This window comes from Chionomys nivalis, chromosome 6, assembly GCF_950005125.1.
Source record: "Chionomys nivalis chromosome 6, mChiNiv1.1, whole genome shotgun sequence".
NCBI lineage: Eukaryota > Metazoa > Chordata > Mammalia > Rodentia > Cricetidae > Chionomys > Chionomys nivalis.
Window position 1 is genome coordinate 56,629,793 of NC_080091.1, and position 24,800 is coordinate 56,654,592.

Sequence of the window (24,800 nt, forward strand, 5' to 3'; positions counted from 1 at the left end):
TCTGGACTGGCACAGATTTAAGATATTACTACTCTTTAAAATAAGAAAAGTCCATAATAAAATAATAAGGAAACAGCCACAGTAAAGACACATGGATATGAGCATCTTCACAGCAGCCTGGAACTGCATGTATGTGGAGCGGGTTGTAGAAGAAACAGGTGGTGTGCACGTTTCTATTTTTAAACTTTGGTTTTGTTTGATTTGGGCTTTTTTGTTGTTGCTTGCATGCTTGCTTGGGACAGGTACTAGGTATCTAAGGAAGGCTTTGAATTCCTGATCCCCCTGCCTCCACCTCCCAAGCTAGGGTTCCAGGCATATACCAGGCTACCTGGCAAACTGTTGGCAAGGGGTGACTTTTGAAAAGAGGATATCACCACAGCCCCTTTTCCGGTCTTTGCAGCGGGGGCCAGATATCCCTCCGGTGCCAGACTTACAATCAGCTCCCGATACTTCTTCTTCAGGGACTGGTGTCGCTCGCGCAGCTGATTAGCCATGAGCTTGTACTGGTCCCTCTCCTGCTGGCAGGTGTCCAGCTCCTTGGAGAGGATCAGCAGGGCCTCCTTCTTGCTCTCCAGCTTCCGCTTACACACCAGGTACTGCAGAACAAACGGCCACTGGTCAGAAATGGTAGGTGGGCGTCACAGCCCCAGGGCACTGGGCTCCACATCACCCCCCCTTTTCATGGCTCGGGATCACACACTTTTAGACACTTCCCAGCAGCATATGTACAGAACAGTTGCCACACTGCCTGACACACAGTTCTCTCAAGACAAAGTCAAACCTTCGCTGTCCGCAAACGTTCACGAACTGGGACAGATACAATCATGTATTTGCAAATAAGTTAAGAAATAGAACTATAAGCCAGCACGATGGCTTAGCAGGCCACAGCACTTGCCATCAAACCTTAATGACCTGAGTCTGATTTTTGAGTCCACAGTGCAATGAGAGAACCAATTCTCAACTTCCTCCACTGACTCTAGTACACACACACACACACACACACACACCATACACATGCTTATGATAATAATAAAGCAGAACTATTTTTAAAATTACATATAAGGATAAATAGATGCCTGGATCCCAGATTTATCTAGTATGACATATATATTTATATATCCACATAAAATTTTATTAAAATTTTACAAAGCAATACACGCAAGCATATTTAGTGAAAAATTTATAAATATTGATAGGAATCATTTCTTGCTAGTAATTCCTTTCCCTCAAATTTTAAAATTTTTCCTTGTGCTTTTTTGGGTTTTTTTTCTAAATTTTTGAGGATAAGTCAATATGTTCTCAATTATAACAATAACCCCAAATATTATGAAAAATCATCTCTTTGAGCCATAAACCACTTCACTCGATCCTTCCCACCCATGAAACCAAGCAGTCATTTTCCTCTGGAGAATTTGTTCACTAACTCGGCGCTGATCTGTAAAACCTCTTCAAGGATCAAACATGCACCCATCCGTTACCAGAGACCAACTTCAGAAGTCGGTATTTTTGCCACACTCTGGATTCTCCCAACAGCCGGGCAGTGCCGGCTGGAACTCCTGCCTTCAAGCAACAAAACTGTGTGTCTCTGTGTTTCCCTCCAGGAATGAAGCCCAGTCAACAGTCCCACCATAGCGGCCCATGTGAGCTCAGAGGAGATTCTGCTTTTACTGGATATATTACACTGCCTGGCGTTACTCACATATGTGAGATGTGGCACTAAATACCTTTTGAATTTTCCCCATAAAAGACCAAATTCAAAGCATTCATGAAAACAATTTATAGTTTCATTATCCACCCTGACATGAACGCTTTGTCATTGTGGGCGCTCACACAAAGCCGAGCAAGAGCCGGCACTCCCATACCATTTGAGCCAATGCTCTTTACGGACAAAAAGCATTACTCATCTATAGTGCTCGCTCAGAACCGACTTTGTTAAGTTCAATTTCAAATAAATGAAAGGGGAAAAAAGGAGAGTCTTGTGCATTAGCACATTTTTTTCCCTAAAAAAAAAAAAAGGTAATTGCTTAGTTTCAAAAACAAAGGGGAAAGAAAAGTCGTGCTGAGGGAGATTTGAGTTCTGAGAAAGGACATTTCACCTTGGTGGAATTTTATTCCCCACAGTAATGAGGTTGGAATCCTGCCTTAAAACGCTCCAGTTTTTGAGACTCTGACATTGTCTGCCTGACGCAAAATGATCCTGTTGTCACAGTGATTTCTCAAGAGTCAAGTCCACAACAAGTAAATATCAGAGGTGCAGTGTCCTGGGGGAGGGAGGCATCGCGATGTCACAGGGGAAAGCATCACTACACACCGCTTGACCCATCCACCTTGCTCTCTTCTTCCCCGCCAGTCAGCAGCCCCAGTCCCGGGGCCTTGGGTGTCAGTAGCACGAAGGTCCCATCTATGGGTTCATACACATCCAGTGTCTTTGACTGTAAGAAGAGAATCTCAATTGGATCATGACATTTCAGTAGGTAAGTCTGCATAGAACACCCATCTCATGAAGGGACAGCAAAGGCTGTTTCGTACTCAGAAACAGACATTCAGGTTCCCTGCCCTTGAATGATCCAAGAGAAAAAGCATTCCTCTCTCAAGGAACAGTCCAAGTTAGAGGCTGTGAAACGAAGAAAACAAAACAAAACAAAACAAAACAAAAAAAAAAAAAAAAAACGCAGTTTCTGGTTCTGTGGAAGCCGGTAGAAGCCAGACCTGGAGGCCTTCACAAGCCACAGTGGTCTAGAGTTAAGGAGAGTTCTGCAGGTCCATCCCTGAGCACGTGACAGGGATGACAGCTGAAGCTCCATCCGGGGAACATCACGGAAGAGGGGGCAGAAAGAGCTCGATGATGGGGAGGAGAGTGGTGAAATGTTGGCACAGCTGTGCCTCTCAAGAGCTCGGCACAGCTAAGGTTACCCACAAAAGCGCTAGCCGAAAAGATCCATAAACATTCCATAAGGCCGCAAGAACTGGACACAGCGGTATACAAAAGACAAAAAAAAAGAGGACACAAAGGCATGAAGGTGAGAAGGGGGACAAGTTGGGGAGGGTCTGGAGGTAACAGAGGAGTTGGGGTGATGGAATTATATTACAAAAGTATATATATATATAAATATATATATAATATACATATGTACCACATACGTACACACACACACATATATACACTCAAAGAAAGCAGAGGCAGTCTGTACAGACAATGAAGCTACACTGAGAAAAAGATGGTCCTAGAAAGCAACTGGTCAGTCTTTCTTCTGCTTCTAGAGACCTGGTTTTCAAAAACTTTAGCCCAACACTATTTATCAGCAGGCTAAACCTTAGGCTGAAGCCTCGCTTACAAAACAGCGAAAGTGGATCTGAGCGCAGGAAGAACTGTCTTAGGCATCCGCATCCACAGGCAGCACTGAGGACCCAGGAACAAAATGTCAACGGTTCTAAGAAGCAAAGGTTTCCTCCACAGGGGACATCCCAGGGGTCCGTCCTGAAGTGTAAAAACGGAGGGCAGAGGCTGAGCAGAAGCAAGCGAGCGTTCATGGTTCTCTTTCTCTGATTGCAGACATAAGGTGAGCTGCTCCAAACTCTGCTGCCTTGATTTCCCCACCATGAACTGCAAGCTATAATGGACCCTTTCTTCCCTGGTTGCTCTTGTCACAGTATTCAGCACAGCAACAGAGAAGGAGCTAAGCCAGCCGCCTGGTCTGCCTTCCCTGTCCCTTCTGTAGTATGTCTGGGTCTTGAGCGATGCTTGGTCTTAGAGACTGGTTACTTCCAGTATCTCCCCTGTGACAGTAGAGACATCATCATATTCATTCCAGATTCCCAGTGCTGAGAAAAAGACACGGTGCACAGCAGGTACTCCATACATGTATCTAGATGTGCGCATGCACAGACACATGCATATGGTGTAATGCTGTAAACTGATGACGTATGGATTTTCTCCTTTATCCTATTATACGCAGATATATAATACACATAGAATATATGTACATAGTCACTAGTCACATGGATAGGTGAGGACCCCTCACATGTTATCTAGAGCTTCCCCAGACTTTGTGGCAATGCAGTACCACCCCCATTTTACACCCTGACACTGAGTCACCCACACCGGGCTCCTTAGTGTACAGAGAAAACTGGGACTCCAAAGCTGGCTGGTCAAAGCTAGGTACACTGTGTACTTGTCTCACTCCAAGTTCAAGGCTCTTCCGGATAGCAAATAACTTCAAGTTCTTGTCAAGTAAGGAAAAAAGAAAAGAAAAGAAAAGAAAAGAAAAGAAAAGAAAAGAAAAGAAAAGACAGACCATGAACTCAGAATAATGCTGAAGTTTTTGCTGTGATCATAGTCGACAGGCGTTGATAATGATGTGAGAATATATTATTAACTAGTAGCCCTCACTACTGTGCCCTGGACATTAGTAAGGGCGACAGACACTTCCCTCCAAGGGGCAATGCAGGATATAGTCATGGTGGAAGCTGTGGCAGAAGGAGCCAGCAATGCCTGAGCTCCGATCTTGGCTTTGCTACTTCCTAGCTATGTGATCAATGAGCCACTCTGAGCCCCGGACTCCCTGTTTTACACACAGAGATGGAGAAGCACCTTCAAGGGGTTAGCACAACAATGTAAGAAGCGAGCTAGCATCTGAAACCTCTAACACATTGACCGTGATTGCTATGACTTCCATCAGATTGCTCAGGGTGACACACGTGGGGAAGTCTTGGAAGTGAAGGTGTTCACTGGAGGAGGGGGTGACATGTGGCATGGAGCCTGCAGGTCAGGGAGGGGGAGGGTCAGAGGTTACTATGATAGGCTACAGGAAGCAAACAGAGCAGCAAAGGCATAGGCTTCCTAAAGACATTAGATTGTACAACGAGTGGCAAGGGTGGGCTGGCCGGGGACTCTTTGGGGTGAAGGTAGAGAGAGATGAGGCCTTAGGGTACAGATTTGGCTGAGCTGTTCAGCCTCTCTTCTCCCAGGAATGAGGAACCTAGGGTCTCTAACTAGGGGAAGATCATTCAGAATCTTCTCATGGGGAAAAATGCTATCCTGCCATCAGAGGGGGTAACTCATATTGGCCTGCACAGCATGGGCACAATTTGCCATGCAGCCCACAGTGGGAGGAAAAGGCATTGGGGCTCAGGACACCAACATTGCTGCACTCTGCAGCGTGGTGTGCCCCAGCAGGCCTCCAGAGAACACTCCAGCTCTGCTATTTCTTAATGGGGTCTGTCCTCACCACGTCTAATACAACATGGTGAGACGGAGTGTTCCCCAGACAACCAGACACACGTGAAATTAGCCTTAGCCACAGAGCCTGATATGATCGGGGATCATATCGTGGGCCAATGAATCATGTGACTGCCCTGTCACACTACAAAGAGGGTGAGCAGGACAAATCCAGGAAAAGATTCCACCCTCTAGTCCCTTGAGTGGGGCCAGGGGCTCCACCTTTATTCTCCCGGTTCTTTTGCTACTGATCTTTAGTCAACTAACAACTCTGTTGGCCAAGTTCACAGCTGGAATAGGAATGGTGGCTTTTCCACCCTTTTTCCAATTTCAAGACAAGAAACATTCAATTTATTTTCGAGAAAGGAGAAGGAGCAAAGTTGTTGGTTTTTGAATGTTTGCCGCCATGTGTCCAGCATTCCTAGAAGTAATAAGGACTTCGATTTAAATAGTAACAGTAGCCACCACTGGGGTGAGCTCAGCAGTTTCCTGTCTATGCTAAGTGCTGTATTTGTTCCCCGTGGCCTCTGTAACAAGCAGTGAGACGAACCCCTTTTCAAAGGTGAGGACTCTGAGCCCAAAGAGGTCAATGATCTCATGATTGCGGAGGTAGGGAGGTGGCAGAGTTGCCTGCAGAGATTAGGATGCTTTGGTGGGCAGTAACAGTGACAGACGCGGAAGCAGAGGAATGTACTGGGAGAATATCAGCACTTGTAGACTTGACTAGTGGAGAAAGAGATAGATTGGGGGGAGGGGGGGTAGGTAGAGAGGGAAAGGCCCAGAACACCCATGACCAGGTATCGTTACACGGAAGTTTGGCTCAGGTATTGCCAAAGGGGTAAGCTGAGCTCCAGTGTTGGGATCTTTTCTGTTCAATAGTGTCTTCAGGCCCCTTGTCCACAGTCCTGTGGTAGGCAGGCTGGTCAAGGACAACAGTCTCCAAATAAAGGAGCTCTGAGAAAGAGAAATGAATGCTGGGAACTGGGAAAATGGTCAACTTGGGGAGGATCCATTTTACTGTTTCTGAACCTTGCTAAGGTTCTGGAACCTTCTTATGGCTCATGAAGAAAGGCTGAAAAATAAAGAATGGTTATTCGCTAGCAATCCCTTTTATTTTTGTTGACCTCCGAGCTGCTAGTGATCAGGGGCAGGAGCATGTGTCTCCCAATGACAGCTGTGGGCTGTTGGGACTCCCTACGGCTGCAGGTGAGTACATACCTACCAGCAGGAGAGAGGGAAACGCCACACACCAAGTAGACGGGGCAACCCAGAAAGAGCGAATGGAGCTCTGTAAAATATGCCCCGTTTCTGGCATGTATACTAGATATCGTGAAATATTTTTATTATCCACTCAAAAATAGATTTCTTTTGAATTGCATTTCAATTACTTTTTGAAGCTGAGCTTGTAACTCATGTGTGATGTTAATTCACGCCCACAGGTGAAGGCAGTCGTACTTGTCACCTTAAGAACCCAATCCCACAGTTTGGGTCATTGAGTGGCTTTTATCTACCCATTTCCTGTTATCTGCCATAAAGCAAATCATAATTGCTACAAGGAAGACCATAATAATAAAATGACTACCTGACATACTACATTAGGATTTGGACAGCTTTACGACTGGCTGGCTGTGGCCGAGAGAGGAGGCAGCTCAGGGTCACGGGAGTATGTCTGCCAAGGGACCTTTTCCACCAAACAGCGCCCCTTGGTCCTGAGTGAGCGCCCCTTGGTCCTGAGTGAGCGCTTTTTGGAGAAGGAATCAAGCTGGTTTTCCTCCATCATGCAAGAGCCTGCCTGCTACCCCAAGAAAGCCTCCTAGAAAAGGGACAACACACACAGAGAAGAGGGTCACGAGCAGGAATAGTCCCAATATTTGCTACCTGAAAACTCTGCTTAGAGCTACTTTATCTGCTAGATCTTAAATGTCTCCAAGGGCCCATGTATTTCCTTCCTGGCACAGCAATATTAGAAGGCTGTGGATCCTTTTAGAGGCAGGGCCTTGTGGGAGGTTGTGGGTCACGGGAGCGTACCGTTTGAAGGGACAGTGTCGGGCAAGATGCTCCTCTCTCTCTTTTAAGTCCTGGCCATGAGGTGAGCAGCTTTGTTCTAACACACACTCCCCACCTCCATCATCCTAAACCTCAAAAGCAATGGGGCCAACTGGCCACGAATGCAGTCTTTAAAATGCCAGGAAGAACCGTCTCTGCTGATAGATTCTCTCAGGTACTGAGTGCAGTAAAGCTGACAAGAACAGGCTACCCTCTACTTTCCCAGCTGCTGACGGCGCCCCCTTTCTCCCCTGCCCCATCTCCCTCCAGGAACCTCCCCTTCCTGCCCCACCAGAAGCACCGGGTAGACAGCCCTCAACAATCAGCACACCGTCTACAACTCCAATAAGCAACTTCTTTGTTCTGAAACCTCTGCTTGGCTCTGCGCCATAACATCAGGGCTTTCACAGCCTCTTCTGCATTTCCTATCTGCCCAGTCCACATCGTGGAGCTTTGAAAAAGCATAAATCATGCCCTGCCACTCTTTTTTTTAAAAAAAAATTCATTCATTCATTCATCCATTGAGAGAGAGAGAGAGAGAGAGAGAGAGAGAGAGAGAGAGAGATAATGTCAGAGAGCAACGTTTGACTGCCTCCTTCTACCATGTAGGACTTAGGGATTGAGTTAGATCATCAGTCTCTACAGCAAGCACCTTTACCCACAGAGTCATTTTGATTTCCTCCTACCATTAAAAAAATGAAAATAAAAAATATTTTAAAAACACACATACACTGAATGAAAAGCGATTGTCATGCCACATCCCCTCAGTATTTGGCAATAGCATACCTCTGACTTGGCTGCAGCTGCTCTTTCACCTGCTCGACTTCTTCCCATTAAAGCTTCCTGCCGTTATCCACCCTGCCCAACTCTCTGTTGTACGTATGAGAAGCCACTTGTTTGTTCCTAGTGCCCAGACCCCAAAAAAAAAAAAAATCACTCAGAAACTATATCATTTGAATTACTGTTTGGCCAATAGCTTAAGCATAATTTTAGCTAGCTCTTACATCTTAATTTAACCCATTTCTATTAATCTGTGTATTGCCATGTGGCTGTGGTTTACCAGCAAAGATTCGGCATGTCTGTCTCTGGTGGGGCTACATGGCTTCTCTCTGACTCTGCCTCCTTTCTCCCAGCATTCAGTTTAGTTTTCCCCACCTAGCTCTGCTATCACAGGCCCAAAACAGTGTCTTTATTAACCAATGATATTTACAGCATACAGAGGGGAATCCTACATCATCCCCCCCCAATCTCATTTATCTTAGTTGATCCAGCGCTGGAGAAAGTGTCCTATCCCGAAAGCCTCTTAACCCCCCAAAAAGAATGCCCCCTGGCTGGCTGCACAGCATTCTGCACACACCTCAACGAGAGCAGAAGTGGGACGGGGTGTGCACAAGCACAAGCAAGCCACACGTATACAAGCTGTGACACAATGTCTGCCCACCTGCCCACCTTTGGCCTCTGCAACCAGGCCTTTCACACACAACATTGAATCCCCACAGACAAGCGAGAGCCCAGAACACACTAAATAATAGAGACGCAACCTCAGTCTCCAGTAACCGAATGTACACATACATTGTTATACAGATATATACATTTAGTATTTGCGTATTTTAGTGATACAGCCATCGATTTGATATTCTGCCTAAATCTCTACCAGCTGTGTCCAACCCATGGCCCAAACACGGCTATGAATGTTGCCCAACACAAATCACAAACCTGGGATTTTATGGGGATTACTTTATGGGAATGTTTGTCGTTTTTTGTTTGCAACGTGATTGCTCTGTCCTGGAAGGTAAACTCTGTAGATGACAATATCACTCTGCCAGGTCAAAAGCCTACTCACTCACGAAGCTTTTCACGTTGCAGGGGAAATGCACAGCTCTACATACAAGCCACAGTGTATACACGGCGAGAATGTGGGAGAATTCCCACAGTCATCAAAATGGGACTTGGGTTTTGACCTTTTAGCACTTAACACGGCACTTCCCTTCATTTCTGTGATCATACAGTTCCTTCCTCACCTTTATCCTTATAAGCCCTGCAGATTTCCCAAACAGGCACCCAGGACTGTCCCTTAGAAAGCACATATGTGGTGCTCGCTTCGGCAGCACATACACTAAAACTGGAACGATACAGAGAAGATTAGCATGGCCCCTGCGCAGGGGTGACACGCAAATCCGTGAAGCGTTCCATATTTTTGGACACAATAAAAAGACCAAACCTAAGAATAATAGGGATAGAAGAAGGAGAAGAGGCACAGCTCAAAGGTCCAGAAAACATTTTTAACAAAATTATGGAAGAAAACTTCCCCAACATAAAGAAAGATATTCCTTTGAATATTCAAGAAGCATACAGAACACCAAACAGACTGGATCAAAAAAAAACGTCCCCTCGCCATATAATAATCAAAACACAAAATATACAGATTAAAGAAAGAATATTAAGAGCTGCAAAGGAAAAAGGCCAAGTAACTTATAAAGGTAAACCGATCAGACTTACACCTGACTTCTCTATGGAAACCATGAAAGCCAGAAGGTCCTGGATAGAGGTACTACAGAAACTAAGAGACCATGGATGCAAACCCAAAATACTATACCCAGCCAAGCTATCGTTCACTATCAATGGAGAAAACAAGACATTCCAGGATAAGAACAAATTTAAACAATACGTTGCCACAAATCCAGCCCTACAGAAAGTAATAGAAGGAAAATCACAACCCAAGGAATCCAACATTGCCAACACTGCCTACAATAACCCAGGCATCTAGTGACCCTTCAACAGCACAACTCAAAGAAGGGAGACACACAAACTCTTCTACCAAAAGCAGTAAGAATAACCGGAGTTAACAACCACTGGTCATTAATATCACTTAATATTAATGGTCTCAATTCACCAATAAAAAGGCACAGGCTAAGAGATTGGATACGAAAACAGGATCCAACAGTCTGCTGTTTGCAAGAAACTCATCTCAACCACAAAGACAGGCATCTACTCAGAGTAAAGGGTTGGGAAAAGGTTTTTCAAGCAAATGGACCTAAGAAAAAAGCAGGTGTGGCCATACTAATTTCTAACAAAACTGACTTCAAACTAAAATCAATCAGAAGAGATCGACAGGGACACTTTATACTCATAACAGGAACGATTCAGCAGGATGAAGTCTCAATCCTGAATATCTATGCCCCTAATATAAAAGCACCCACTTATGTAAAAGAAATATTGCTAAAACTCAAGGCAGACATCAAATCACACACACTAGTAGTAGGAGACTTCAACACACCTCTCTCACCAATGGACAGGTCAATCAGACAGAAAACTAATAGAGAATTAAGAGAATTGTTGGAGGTAATGAATCAAATGGACTTAACAGACATCTATAGAACACTCCACCCAAATAGGAAAGAATACACCTTCTTCTCTGCAGCTCATGGAACCTTCTCGAAAATTGACCACATACTTGGAAACAAAGGAAACCTCCACAGATACAAAAAAATATCAGTGTCCACCTGTGTCTTATCAGATCACCACGGATTAAAGTTAGAAGCCACCAACAAAGCTACCCCCAGAAAGCTGACAAACTCATGGAAACTGAACAGTCAACTACTGAACCACACCTGGGTCAAGGAAGAAATTAAGAAAGAAATTAAAGTCTTCCTTGAATTTAATGAAAACAAAGAGACAACATACTCAAACCTATGGGACACGATGAAAGCAGTGCTAAGAGGAAAGTTCATAGCACTAAGTGCCCACTTAAAGAAAACGGAGAAAGCATACATTGGGGACTTAACAGCACACCTGAAAGCTCTAGAAAAAAAAGAAGCAGACGCGCCCAGGAGGAGTAGAAGACTGGAAATAATCAAACTGAGGGCAGAAATCAACAAAATAGAAACACAGAAAACAGTCCAAAGAATCAATGAAACAAAAAGTTGGTTCTTGGAGAAAATCAACAAGATTGACAAACCCCTTTCCAAACTAATTAAACGACAGAGAGAGAACACGCAAATAAATAAGATCAGAAATGAAAAGGGGGACATAACCACAGACACAGAGGAAATTCAGAGAATCATTAGATCTTACTACAAAAGCCTGTATGCCACAAAACTGGAAAATGCAAAAGAAATGGACACTTTTTTAGATAAGTACCATATACCAAACCTAAACCAAGACCAGGTGAACGATCTAAATAGACCTGTTAGTCGCGAAGAATTAGAAACAGTTATCAAAAATCTCCCTTCCAAAAAAAGCCCAGGGCCAGATGGTTTCAATGCAGAATTCTACCAGAACTTCCAAGAAGAGCTAATACCTATACTTCTTAATGTATTTCACAATATAGAAACAGAAGAGTCATTGCCAAATTCCTTTTATGAAGCTACAGTTACCCTGATACCAAAACCACACAAAGACCCAACCAAGAAAGAGAATTACAGGCCTATCTCACTCATGAACATCGACGCAAAAATTCTCAATAAAATACTGGCAAACCGAATCCAAGAACACATTAGAAAAGTTATCCATTATGATCAAGTAGGCTTCATTCCAGAGATGCAGGGCTGGTTCAACATACGCAAATCTATCAATGTAATCAACCATATAAATAAACTGAAAGAAAAAAACCATATGATCATTTCATTAGATGCTGAAAAAGCATTCGACAAAATTCAACACCCCTTTATGATAAAGGTCTTGGAGAGATTAGGGATACAAGGGGCATACCTAAATATAATAAAAGCTATTTACAGCAAGCCGACAGCTAACATTAAATTAAATGGAGAAAAACTCAAAGCCATCCCACTAAAATCAGGAACACGACAAGGATGTCCACTCTCTCCATACCTCTTCAATATAGTGCTTGAAGTTCTAGCAATAGCAATAAGACAACATAAGGGGATCAAGGGGATCCGTATTGGAAAGGAAGAAGTTAAGCTTTCATTATTTGCAGATGATATGATAGTATACATAACCGACCCCAAAAACTCTACCAAAGAACTCCTACAGATGATAAACACCTTTGGTAATGTGGCAGGATACAAAATCAACTCCAAAAAATCAGTTGCCTTCCTATACACTAAGGATAAGGAAGCAGAGAGGGAAATCAGAGAAGCATCACCTTTCACGATAGCCACAAATAGCATAAAATACCTTGGGGTAACTCTGACCAAGGAAGTGAAAGATCTATTTGGCAAGAACTTTAAGTCTTTGAAGAAAGAAATTGAAGAGGACACCAGAAAATGGAAGGACCTCCCTTGCTCTTGGATTGGGAGGATCAACATAGTAAAAATGGCAATTCTACCAAAAGCAATCTATAGATTCAACGCAATCCCCATCAAAATCCCATCAAAATTCTTCACAGATCTGGAGAAGACAATAATCAACTTTATATGGAAAAACAAAAAACCCAGGATAGCCAAAACAATCTTATACAATAAAGGATTGTCTGGAGGCATTACCATCCCTGACTTCAAACTCTATTACAGAGCTACAGTACTGAAAACGGCTTGGTACTGGCATAAAAACAGAGAAGTCGACCAATGGAATAGAATAGAAGACCCTGACTTTAGCCCACAAACCTATGAACACCTGATTTTCGATAAAGGAGCTAAAAGTATACAATGGAAAAAAGAGAGCATCTTCAACAAATTGTGCTGGCAAAACTGGAAGTCAATCTGTAGAAGAATGAAAATAGATCCATATATATCACCATGCACAAAACTCAAGTCCAAATGGATTAAAGACCTCAATATCAGTCCAAACACACTGAATCTGATAGAAGAGAAAGTGGGAAGTACTCTACAACACATGGGCACAGGAGAACACTTCCTACGTACAACCCCAGCAGCACAAACACTAAGGACATCATTGAATAAATGGGACCTCCTGAGACTGAGAAGCTTCTGTAAAGCAAAGGACACTGTCACTAAGACAGAAAGGCAACCCAATGACTGGGAGAAGATCTTCACCAACCCCGCAACTGACAAAGGTCTGATATCCAAAATATACAAAGAACTCAAGAAATTAGACCGTAAAAGGTTAATCAATCCAATTATAAAATGGGGCACTGAGCTGAACAGAGACTTTTCAACAGAAGAAGTTCAAATGGCCAAAAGTCACTTAAGATCATGCTCAACTTCCTTAGCAATCAGGGAAATGCAAATCAAGACAACATTAAGATACCATCTTACACCGGTCAGAATGGCTAAAATCAAAAACACCAATGATAGCCTCTGCTGGAGAGGTTGTGGAGAAAGGGGCACTCTCATCCATTCCTGGTGGGAATGCAAACTTGTGCAACCACTTTGGAAAGCAGTGTGGCGGTTTCTCAGGAAAGTCGGGTTCAACCTACCTCTTGACCCAGCAATACCACTATTGGGAATATACCCAAGAGATGCCCAAACATACAACAAAAGTATATGCTCAACTATGTTCATAGCAGCATTGTTTGTAATTGCCAGAACCTGGAAACAACCTAGATGTCCTTCAGTGGAAGAATGGATGAAGAAAGTATGGAATATATACATATTAGAGTACTACTCAGCAGTAAAAAACAATGACTTCTTGAATTTTGCATACAAATGGACGGAAATTGAAAACACTATCCTGAGTGAGGTAAGCCAGACCCAAAAAGAGGAACATGGGATGTACTCACTCATATTTGGTTTCTAGCCATAAATAAAGGACATTGAGACTATAATTCGTGACTCTAGAGAAGCTAAATAAGAAGGTGAACCCAAAGAAAAACATATAAGCATCCCCCTGAATATTAACCTTCATCAGGCGATGAAAGAAGACAGAGACAGAGACCAACATTGGAGCACTGGACTGAAGTCTCACGATCCAAAGGAGGAGCAGAAGGAGAGTGAGCACGAGCAAGGAACTCAAGACGGCGAGGGGTGCACCCACACACTGAGGCAATGGGGATGATCTATCGGGAACTCACCAAGGCCAGCTGGCCGGGGACTGAAAAAGCATGGGACAAAACCGGTCTCGCTGAACATAATGGACAATGAGGACTACTGAGAACTGAAGAACAATGGCAATGGGTTCTTGATCCTATTGCATGTAATGGCTTTGTGGGAGCCCAGGTAGTTTGGATGCTCACCTTAATAGACCTGGATGGAGGTGGGTGGTCCTTGGACCTCCCACAGGGCAGAGAAACCTGCTTACTCTTTGGGCTGAGGAGGAAGGAAGACTTGATTGGGGGAGGGGGAGGGAATGGGAGGTGGTGGCGGGGAAGAGGCAGAAATCTTTAATAATTAAATTAATTAATTAATAAAAATCAGAAAAAAAAACTAAAGGTAAAAACAGAAAAACATACATTTAAAAAAAAAAAAAGAAAAAAAAAGAAAGCACATATGTGTCCTTAACTTCTTGAAGGTATGAGTTGGGCATCCAGAGTAAAACACCATGTGGGGCAGGTACGGTGTCCTGCATCTTACTGAAGTCTCCGCCTGCAGAATGGCAGCCTCCCATGTGCCTCCCTCAAGACTTAGGCGCGAGCCCTTCCTGCCCACCTAAGCCCACCCTTCATGGGTACATCTCTCATGGCACGGGCCCTTTGCCATGCTGGCGTTCAACTCTGTAACTTTTAGCTAACGATCCAGCAATCCTAAACCAGCGGCTTAGGATTCTCATGCCATCCGGGAAGATGACTTTTTTTATGATCCGTCTTCTTCAGACTCACCACCACACTTCCCCCTCCCTGGGATTGCTTTCAACAGGCAAACTTTGATGATCTGAAGGCCCCAGGGGAGGTGCTGGAATTTAAGTTAAGTGAGATTTCAGGTAATTGGAAAAGTTTATAACGTGAACCGCAGTAGCTGGGGGGTATGTGAAATTCCCTGACAGTCTTGGTTAACTGAAGTGGTGAATAACGAGCTGTACCTGCATCTCCGTTTCAGTCCTTCTCTCCTTAGCACTCCTCTTCCCTCCCACCATCCCACTTCCATTCCTGCCCTGCCTCCTGCTTCCTTTGGGTCTGTGGAACCGCCAGGGAAGGAGACTGCCTATCCTCTGCCTGCCACAGTGAGCCAGGACATTCCTCTCCCTCTGCTGAAGATAGCACATTTTTGTCAAACTCACGGCTTCCCCAGAGTGATGCTGCTGTTGCCAGTGTGAGGATAATCGACCTTGCCTGGGGCCAAGAGGCCGCCTGCCAACGGGGTGTGCAACTCCAGTTCGTTACAGGGATCAAATGTTCAGGAGACGGCACTGCAAGCACCCGGCATCTGCAGAGGTTGTTCCGTTCCCGTCTACGTTGCTGAGCGAGTGGGCTCCTAGGGTACACTGGATGGGACAGCGTGCACACAGACACTCCTGTATCTATTTACATACTATATTATGTAACAGTCACACATAGCCTGGAAGAGGGGATTTTCTGGCACTCCCCACATGGGAGGACGATTCAATTCAGCTCCTCAGGGTTGAGCAGCAGAATCTGTGGCACATGTTAGTCAGGCTGACTTCAAAAGCTGGGAAACGGCAACCACTCAGCCTCCCCTGGAATGGGAAAGAAACGATAAAAAGACCCAGGGCCAGGAGCGGTGCTGCAAGCCTGTGAAGCCAGCACTCGGCAAGCTGAGTGGAACAGGATTTGGAGTAAGAGGCCAACTTGGGTCAAATAGAAAGACTGTACTTTTCCAGACAGGGTTGGCAGTCTGGGTTGCTCAGTGGTAGAGTATGTGCCTAGCAAATGAATAAAAACAAACAAATACATCCACCCTAACAAAGGCCCTAACACTTCTGCCGGCAGGACTAACGTTCCCTTTGGGAAAATATCAGCTCCTAAGTTCTCAGACTTTCTTCCAACACGGCAAGCCAGAGGGGACCTGGCTTCTACCTTACAGTGGAAGTTTTACTTCCTCAGAAAGCTGAAACATGGCCCCTTCAGGACTCTCTCTGCCTCCCAGGCAGCTGCTGACAAAGGGAATCCAGGATGAGCTAACAGGAAGGCATCTGCCAAGGCTGCCGAGTTGTACTTGGGGTCTGGGGAACACCATGTGGGTTTCATGGCCATCACTCATCCAGAAAACACAAGAAGCTGCTCCCCAACCCGGTACTTGGGGGTTTCCCCCCTCCTGCACATAAAACATAGACAGGGTCTTCATCACTCTGGAGCCTTGACGTCCGACATAGCTCCTTGCGCCCCGCCGCCCCCCCCCCCCCATTGATCAAAATCTCCGTCCCAAAGGGGATGGACTGCCATTTCCTCTAGAGAGGAAGGGGGAAAAGGTCTTCAAGGGATTTGCTCTTAAGGAACCCAGAACACCAGCAAAGCATTATAGCTTGTCTCTGGCAACAGTGAAATTTGAATGCAGGCCTGCCCGGTGGCTCTCGGGCCACATCACCCTATCTCACTCATAGGAGGGTTGCAAGGACTCCATTAAACAGTTCGCCTAAAATGAAATGTTGAAACTCTAACGTTGCCATTTCTTTTGATTGTACTGGGGCTCCAGCTGCCTACTTCCACGTGCTAAACAGGCAAAGGGCACTTGAGCACCTGAGTCACAGCCGCGACCCCCAATAGTACACATCCTGTCGTCACAGTAATCAAGAGAATTGTGTCCGAACCACCGAAAAGAAGAAAAGTCTCCCTCCTAGATTTGAGAGCAGACTCCACCTTTCTGCATCTCCTGCGGGGCTGAACAGTCTCATGAGTGGACCAGAGTGCTGGAGATAGAGCCTGCGTGGGAACAGTCTCTGCCCCCCATCCTCTCCTACTGTCGCCAGGTGCATATCCTCTAAAGCAAGGAGGTGCTCCATCCCAGTCCGCCCCACACGCGGGCATCCGCAGCCTCGAGATCCTTCAAATCAACCATGCAAATCCTTACCGCTTTAATTACCCAAGTAAGTAGAGCTCTTGCCACCATCTGCCAGGATTCCAACCAATCGTGATCATTACAGTCGTTTTCTCTGGATGAGAACCTCATAGACATCCCTAAAGGACCACTTGGGCCCTGAATTTCCGCCTGCAGGATGAAGGTGTCCCCAGCCGCAGCCTGAGACAGGGAGCTGTTTGCTCGCCCGCTCCGCGCCCTGTTCGTCTCTCCCGGAGCTTTGCTAATTTGCTCTCCCGCTTCATCTTCGCCCTGCTTATTTTCTTTCCACCATCTCCAGGCATGACTGATGAGGGAGAAATTCTCCTCAACGAGAGCTGTCAGTTCAGAACCAGCCCACAGTAAAAAGTCAGGTGGAGACTCAGTCTGGGATGCCGGAAGGGATTCAAACCGCTGGCGTTTTCAGGGGACAAGCTGAAGTGGAAAGACGTGTAATGGAGGACTCTTCACCCGCCCAGATCTATTTCTCTGGCTATCGACCGCACATGGGTTGGTTACGTTAACAGAAAGTCCCTGTGGGTGGCCTGAGACCATGACTTTTCCGGAAGGTGAAAAATCTTCATTGACTACAGACCACTGGTGGAACTCAAACCAACACTGGGTACAGGTTTTGTTTTCTTCCAGTCTGATTGACCCCCACCACCATCACTTTGGTCACTGCCATTCATCAAAACAGCATTTAAATGTCACTAGGTGCGCTGCGCTGTTTTAGCCTGCAAGTGTAGTCTGAAGGTCTGACACTTAACAGAAGCGTTCCTGGCCCCGCACTCAGAAGGCACTGAGGCAGGAAATGTCAGGTTCACATATTTCCCCACCGGTAAAGGAATTCAGCATCCTCTGGAGCAGCACTAACAGAAATACCAGATGGACAGCTGATTCGATGGCCAGACTAGCCGTTTCTAAAGGAGATAGATGCAGAGAGGGGGAGATGTGGACACAGGGGTGGTAAATGGGTTTGGGGGTCAGAGGTCACCAGTGTGGGCGCTGGGAACAGAACTCCAGTCCTCAGGAAGAGGGGTAAGTGCTCTTAACAGCTGAGCCACTCTCAGGAACGCTGAGAATCATCAGTACTGGTCGCTGTCCGCACTGCAGCAAGGTACAAAGACTAAATTTCAAACGGGTGCTTGCCCTGGGATTGTTTCAGTCATAGCAGACAGGGGCTCATGTGGCCCTCACAAGGAGGACCTCTGAAGCAGACCCTGTGATCGGCCCATAAATGTCCAAAGTAGCAGACAGCAAGATGGAAGCCTCTTCTCTTTCTGAAATTTATTTAATGTTTTAAAAGAAATTTTTATTTGTTTGTTTGTTTGTTATAAAATTATTTGGTGTGCAAAAGTGCTTAGCCTACTTGTATGTCTGTACACACTTTGTGTGCCTGGAGCTCATGGAAGCCAGAAAGTGCACTGGACCCCTAGAACTGGAGTCAGAGACAGCTGTGGGCCATCACATATGTGTTGGGAATTGAACACAGATCCTCTTAAAAAGCAAGAGCCATCTTTCCAGTTCCCTCTTCTAGAATTTTCCAAGAAAAAGTTTAAAATTGGGATGAGCAAGCATCTAGAATTTGCTCTCCTGCAAACACCACCGTGCAATCGTCATACTGGGATCTCAGATGCCCTTTCACACACAGGCAAGAACTGGCATCAGGATGTTCCACAGAACCCAGGTGTTCACACTTAAAGAGTGACCCATGGAAGGCAGAAGCCAGTGCCCTGCTCCCCACACCCCAAAAATATCACATCGACAACGCTCACCTCACTGCCCTGGAGCCTGATTCAGAGCTCCTGATGACAAACCCCTGACCTCTCTGACAGTGGGAAACAACGCAATTTCTAAAACATACACTTAAGGTTTAACAAAGGAATGGTTTATCAGTAGCTTATAATCCTGCCCTTCCACTGTGCGTGATATAAGTACCATGGAATGATCTGCATTACCACTGGGTAGGAAGTGAGTAATAAAAATACCATATGGTGACAAATGCAGAACAACGGTGACCTCTGGGAGGTGTGGAGAAGAGGGACAAGACGAGTAAGGGCATATAGAACCCGGTGGAGAGCTTGGAATGTCCTGGGTTTTATATCTACACAAGGCAGCTGGGATACAGTCCAAGAATGGAGTCCGTGAGAATTCTGAGTGCTTGTGGGAAAACTCGAAGAAAACAAGACGAGAGCCCTGAGACCTCAGCTTCTTCAAAACACAAAACTCTTCATGGAAAGTGTTTCCATGCTCCTTCCAGATATAGCAGATAGGAGAGATTTTACAGCTGTTGTTATTCATATGCCTTACAGAAAAACAAAAAATAAAAACATGGCTTGTCTTTGTGATTATCCACTTTATTCAGGTGACCCTTCTAAACTCAGAGCATAAACTGTCTGATGCTCTGAATAATGTTGGCTGTTGCAGGAGACTTTAGTCTGCCTCCTTTTTAGGCCTGGCTCTCCCAGGTTCACGCTGGTAAACACAAGGCCACACGGCTGCATACACATGTAAAAACTTCATTGATCTCTCCACATACAATGTGTGCTTTCACTGCCTGCACGTTAGTCTCTATAGGGACAAAGACAAAACAGCATATACTACAGGTTCACTCTGGAGAAACAACAACACAAGAAATGGGAGATTGTGCTTCTATATCAACACCAGTGAGGCCTGGGTAAATTATAGATTTCTCTTCTTAAACACATCCATATTTTGTGAATTTGAAGTGTACAGAGAATTTATATTACTCAATATTAAAGTTAAAACCCATCATTACCTAAGATATGTATCATGCCTATATAATAGCTTTAGTCATTTACTTTTCTTCCCAAATTTTTCCTCATTCAAAAATCTAGGCCACCATGGGCAAGCCTTCTATGTTGCCTGAGGACACTCTACATAGCCAGGGAGAGGCAAGTCCAGGGTGGGGAAGTAAACCCTGAGTATTATTAGGTCATCTGGTGTCCCTGCTTCCAGCTGCACCAGGAGAGGTGTTTTGATGCCCTCTTTAGGATACAGTCACAACTACAGGGCTGCTGACCCCATTGGTGCTGCTGCTAGGCTATGTGGCATCCAGGAAGGAACCCCAAGTCAAACCCCAATGTGAGGGCCCACAGTTTTGAATCTGTTCCATCTTGACACTCCAAAGTCTTGCTTTTTAACTCAATATTTGGGGCATATACCTAAGAGAGATGAGAACCAACATGAGAAAAGATATTTTCCAGAGGTCTGGAAGTAAGGGTAAGAGATACCTGAGCACACGCCTTCCAGCACAAACCCCTGGTTTCTCGGGAAAACATGGGATTTGAAATTAACATAAAGCTCTCTGCTCCTAGATGTTGCTGAGTAACCACAAATAAGGGCTCTGAATTTTTAGATACTTCACAAACACTTGGAATTCCCAGGAATACCTGCTCGGTCTAACCTCCAACACAGTTGTGAGGAGAATGGCCTTCTGGATTGTGCATCCCAACTTTGGGTAAAGTACTTAGGATATAGTTAATGCCTCTAAATATCAGTGGAAGGAAAATAGGTGTGAAGAATTACTTTGTTAACACTTTGCTTGATGAGAAAATGACCACAGAGACCAAAGACACTGTGTGACTGGGGCTAAAGAGACATCTCAGGAGGTAGGAGTGCTTGCTGCTCTTCTAGAGGACCCATGTTCAATCCCCGGTACTCCTATCAGGTGACTAACAACCATCTGTAACTCCAGCTCCAGGAAGGGGATCTGTCACCCTCATTGAGGGGGGGGGGCGGAGGGAGAGGGAGAATAGAAAACAAAAAGCAAAATAGATCTTTGAAAAAAAAAAAAGAAAGAAATTGTGGAACTTCATTGTCGAAGAGTCAAGCCTAGGTGGCAAATGACCTTTGGAGCAAGCTAATTCCAGTCGAGAGCAGAGGAAAAACCTGGTGAACACTCAGGGGCAGGTCAGATTCCATTATAGAAATAGCTCTTTATAACCAAATGGCTTCCCACCCACAGCCTCTGCCTGCCTTTCCCTAGCAATATCTCTGATACAGTACAATTCCAGCATGGAAAGAATGAGGGGAGAGAAACGGGGAGGAGGGAAGTGAGTTACAGTTAACACATAAATCCTGAGAGGAGCTTATCAGAAGGTGGCTTGACTTACCACCTCCGAGAGATCACAATCTATACTCTGAAAGTCAGAAGCCCTGTGGTATAAAAGGGATAGAAGGAAACTTGGAGGGGGAAAAAAAACCAGATGATGTTATTCTCATAAAAAATATAATGTCCTTATTTTGATTCAGTAGTCTTTCAATTGAAGTGTTAACCACAAATCATTGAGGTTGCCATCTCTTCTGAATTTGTTCACTGCTGGGGGGTGGGGATGTGCTTCAAGGGGCCCAGTGGAGATTCTATGATGAAATAGCCTTGCCCTTCCTGCAGCAACTCCAGGATAAAGGCAAGGCAAGAACAATCTCAGCCTAAGCCCCCACAGGGCCATTTGGATAGAGCAAGTTTGGCTAAATGGATGCTGTGAGATGGCAGGCAGGGAGACAACGTTAGCAGTGGGCCATGGCACCGATGGCTGAACCTTGAAATGCGAGTAAGGAAAAGAAGGGGTGCGAGAGTTCCGGGCAGAGGACAGAGCCTGTGGAAGGGAAGGTGAGGGGAACCAGGCTTCACATATACCGGAAGTGGTTCTGGTTGCCAGGACTGTTAGAGAAATGCCATATAGAGTTGGTCCATTTCGTTTGGATGAAAGTAAGACATGCTTTAATTGACAGCAAAGTCGGGGCCAAAGTGAGAGCCAACCGGTGAGGAGGCTCCTTGAGCAAGGAAAAGTTATGGTCAGACTCCTACGTCTGGATCTTGAGCTGGCAGCCATGGCCGGGATAGAAAGGTGGAATAGACTGAAGGTGCAGGACGGCTGAGGGTGCAGGAAGACTGGGGGTGCAGGAAGACTGGGGGTACAGGAAGACTGGGGGTACAGGAAGACTGGGGGTGCAGGAAGACTGGGGGTGCAAGAAGGCTTGGGGTACAGGAAAGCTGGGAGTGTAGGAAGGCTCAGGGTGCAGGAAGGCTGATGACGTTTCTAATACAATGCTGGAAGGAAGTCACTGTCAGTTCTCTGAGAGCAAATGTTGTGTCTTTCTCCTAAACACTAAACTCAGCAAAGCCAGAAATCAGAGTGCACGGCCAATGTTCTCAAGATCAAAGAGGGGCTGGAGTGGAAAGGATCAGAACAATGTGGACTTGAGAGGAGATGATACTCAGAGACAATGAAGGGGGTGCAAAGCTGGAAGTTAAGGGGTTCTTAAAAGAGGTCATAGACAAGAAGTTGCCTGGAACGGACAGAGTAGCCAGCGAGCACACTGCAAGGTCTAGAAAAGCTGTGGAGGGAAACAAGGTTACAGGCTGACCCCGCATAGCATCAGGCTGGAACCAATTATAAAGCATATTGGAACAGGCTAGAAAAAGGGAGTCCCCCACCCTACCCAACCACCTCCAATATTGCCTTCGTCGTGGATTTACAGATGGCAGAGCAAGCAGGCACGTCAATCTGTGCCCCATCAGCATGAATTTGCAATGGCATCGTGTTGACAGCTGCAGCTGACACATCACCTCCGTTTGCAGAGGCATCTCCGATGCCCTGGGGAAGGGCTTTCCTGCAGCCTGACGAAGATAAGCACTCTGCACGGGAGTGGGGCTCAAAAACAAACTTTCAGACATCCTCTAGCTTCTCTACTGCTGCTGGGGCACTCGAAGTCCGAGTGTCCCCACCTGAAGCCCGATGAGCTGTCCCCAACAGAGCCTGCATCTGCCAGCTCTGCACTTTTCCCATCTCCGTTCCTTCTGCCTGGAGCACCTCTGCATCTCCGCGTGATGGCTAATACCTGCCAGGATCTGGAGTCGCCTAGCTGACGCACACGAAGGATTATTTAGTGTAGGTTAGCCTCCGGGCGTGCCTTAGAGGGATGATCTAGACTGTTAATTTAAGTATGGAGACCCACCCAAAAGGAGGACAACACCATTCCTAGACTGCACAAGAAGGGGAAGCTAGTTGATGAGGAGGATTCATCTCCGTTTCCCTGACTGTAGGTGCATTGTGAAGAGCTGCTTCAAGCTCCTGCTGCTTCAGTACACCCACATGATGAACTATATACTGGAGCTGTGAGCCGAAAGAGACCCGTCCGTTCTCCTTCCTTCCTTCCTTCCTTCCTTCCTTCCTTCCTTCCTTCCTTCCTTCCTTCCTTCCTTCCTTTCTTCCTTCCTTCATTATTAAGTTCCTTCTATCAGGGTATTTTATACAGCAACAGAAAAACAACAAAAACACCCCACATGCTGAAATTCTGCCCACCATTCCTGCCCCAGAAGTCACCTCCATCCAGAACCTTCCTCTTTCCCCGGCTAAATTGCCCCGAAGCACAATGCATGTAATGACTTCATGTTCAGCCACCAGTGGACACCTGAGGCCAGTTGTGCCAGAGAAGAGACTTTGTATCAGAGCATGCCCCGTAGTGTACCGAAGGGTGACCTTTACCTGTGACCCAGCCTGTCCCAGAAACACTGTATGGATGGACCCCCATTTCTTTGCACCATCCCTTCCTACCAGGCACAACTGGGGTGCATCCTCACATTGCTGAGCCCTTCCTGTGTGGCAGCCACTAATCAAACCATGGGTAGGTGGGCAGGGGCAGCCACATTTCATTTTCCATAAATGAGGATGTGAAGCTAATGGTTCAAAATGGATCAATCCTGTCAGGGTCTCGCCTCAGCTCGTGCTCCCAAGCAGTCACCACAGCAAAAGCTTCAGCATTCTAAAACCATCTCCCGGCTTTCCGTAAGTAGTCATGTCCCATCTCTGAAGAGCTCACTAACCTTGCAAAATCTCATTCACATATACAGAGAAGTTCCGTTCTCTCTCAGACTGCAGGCAAGTACTGATGGAAAAGAGTTTTCAAGAGAGATATCCGAGTAAGAAGCGCTAGCCTCAGGCTCAATGGCCATGATGATTTGGGGAGTCATCTTACTCAGTGTTCTATTGCTGTGAAGAGACACCATGACCACAACAGCTCTTATAAAAGAAAGCATTTAATTGGGCTTGCTAACAGTTTCAGAGGTTTAGTCTGTTAGTTATCATCATGACAGGGAGCATGGCAGCATGCAGGTGCTGGAGCAGTAGCTGAGAGCTACATCCTGGTCAATAGGCAGAGAGAGAGAGAGAGAGAGAGAGAGAGAGAGAGAGAGAGAGAGAGAGAGAGACTCTGGGTTTGACTTGGACTTTTGAAACCTCAAAGCCCACCCTCCAGAGGCATACTTCCTCCAACAAAATGCCTGACATAAACAACTTAAAAGGAAGAAGGATTCTTGATTTCAAGGTAAGGTTGGCTGGGCCCATGCTTTCAGGCCTGTGTCAAGGTGGAAGCATCATGCAACAGCAGCCCAGAAGAGTGCAGCCGCTCTCCTCACTGCAGCCAGGTAGCAGAGGAGGAAAAGAAAGACTCTGGGGCCAGACATCCTTCCAATACATCCCTCAGGTGGCTTACTTCCTCCAAGAGAGCCTCCTCCTCCACTTCTCATCGCTTCTCAGTAACACAGTGAAGTATGAATTCACTCAGAGATTCATTCCCAGAGAAGGTCACAGCCTTCATGACCCAGCTTCCTCACAATGATGGCCACCTGCTGGGGAATTAAACTTTTGCTATTTGAGCCTTGGGTGGGGAATACTTCCTACACAAACCATAGCGTTTGTGTTCCC

At 45.7% G+C, this 24,800-nt stretch overlaps 1 protein-coding gene and 1 non-coding gene across 3 annotated transcripts in view; one reads left to right on the forward strand and one right to left on the reverse strand.

Moving 5' to 3' along the window:
* Positions 1-24,800, reverse strand: part of Ccdc149 (coiled-coil domain containing 149) — a 93,999-nt gene that overhangs the window by 59,400 nt on the left and 9,799 nt on the right. For both annotated transcript variants that reach the window (XM_057772217.1, XM_057772216.1), the window contains exon 2: positions 435-596. In XM_057772217.1, the coding sequence (XP_057628200.1) occupies positions 435-596 (162 nt within the window). The remainder of the gene's footprint in view (positions 1-434; positions 597-24,800) is intronic.
* Positions 9,357-9,463, forward strand: LOC130876672 (U6 spliceosomal RNA). The gene has a single exon (XR_009057325.1). It is a non-coding gene; the product is annotated as a U6 spliceosomal RNA (small nuclear RNA).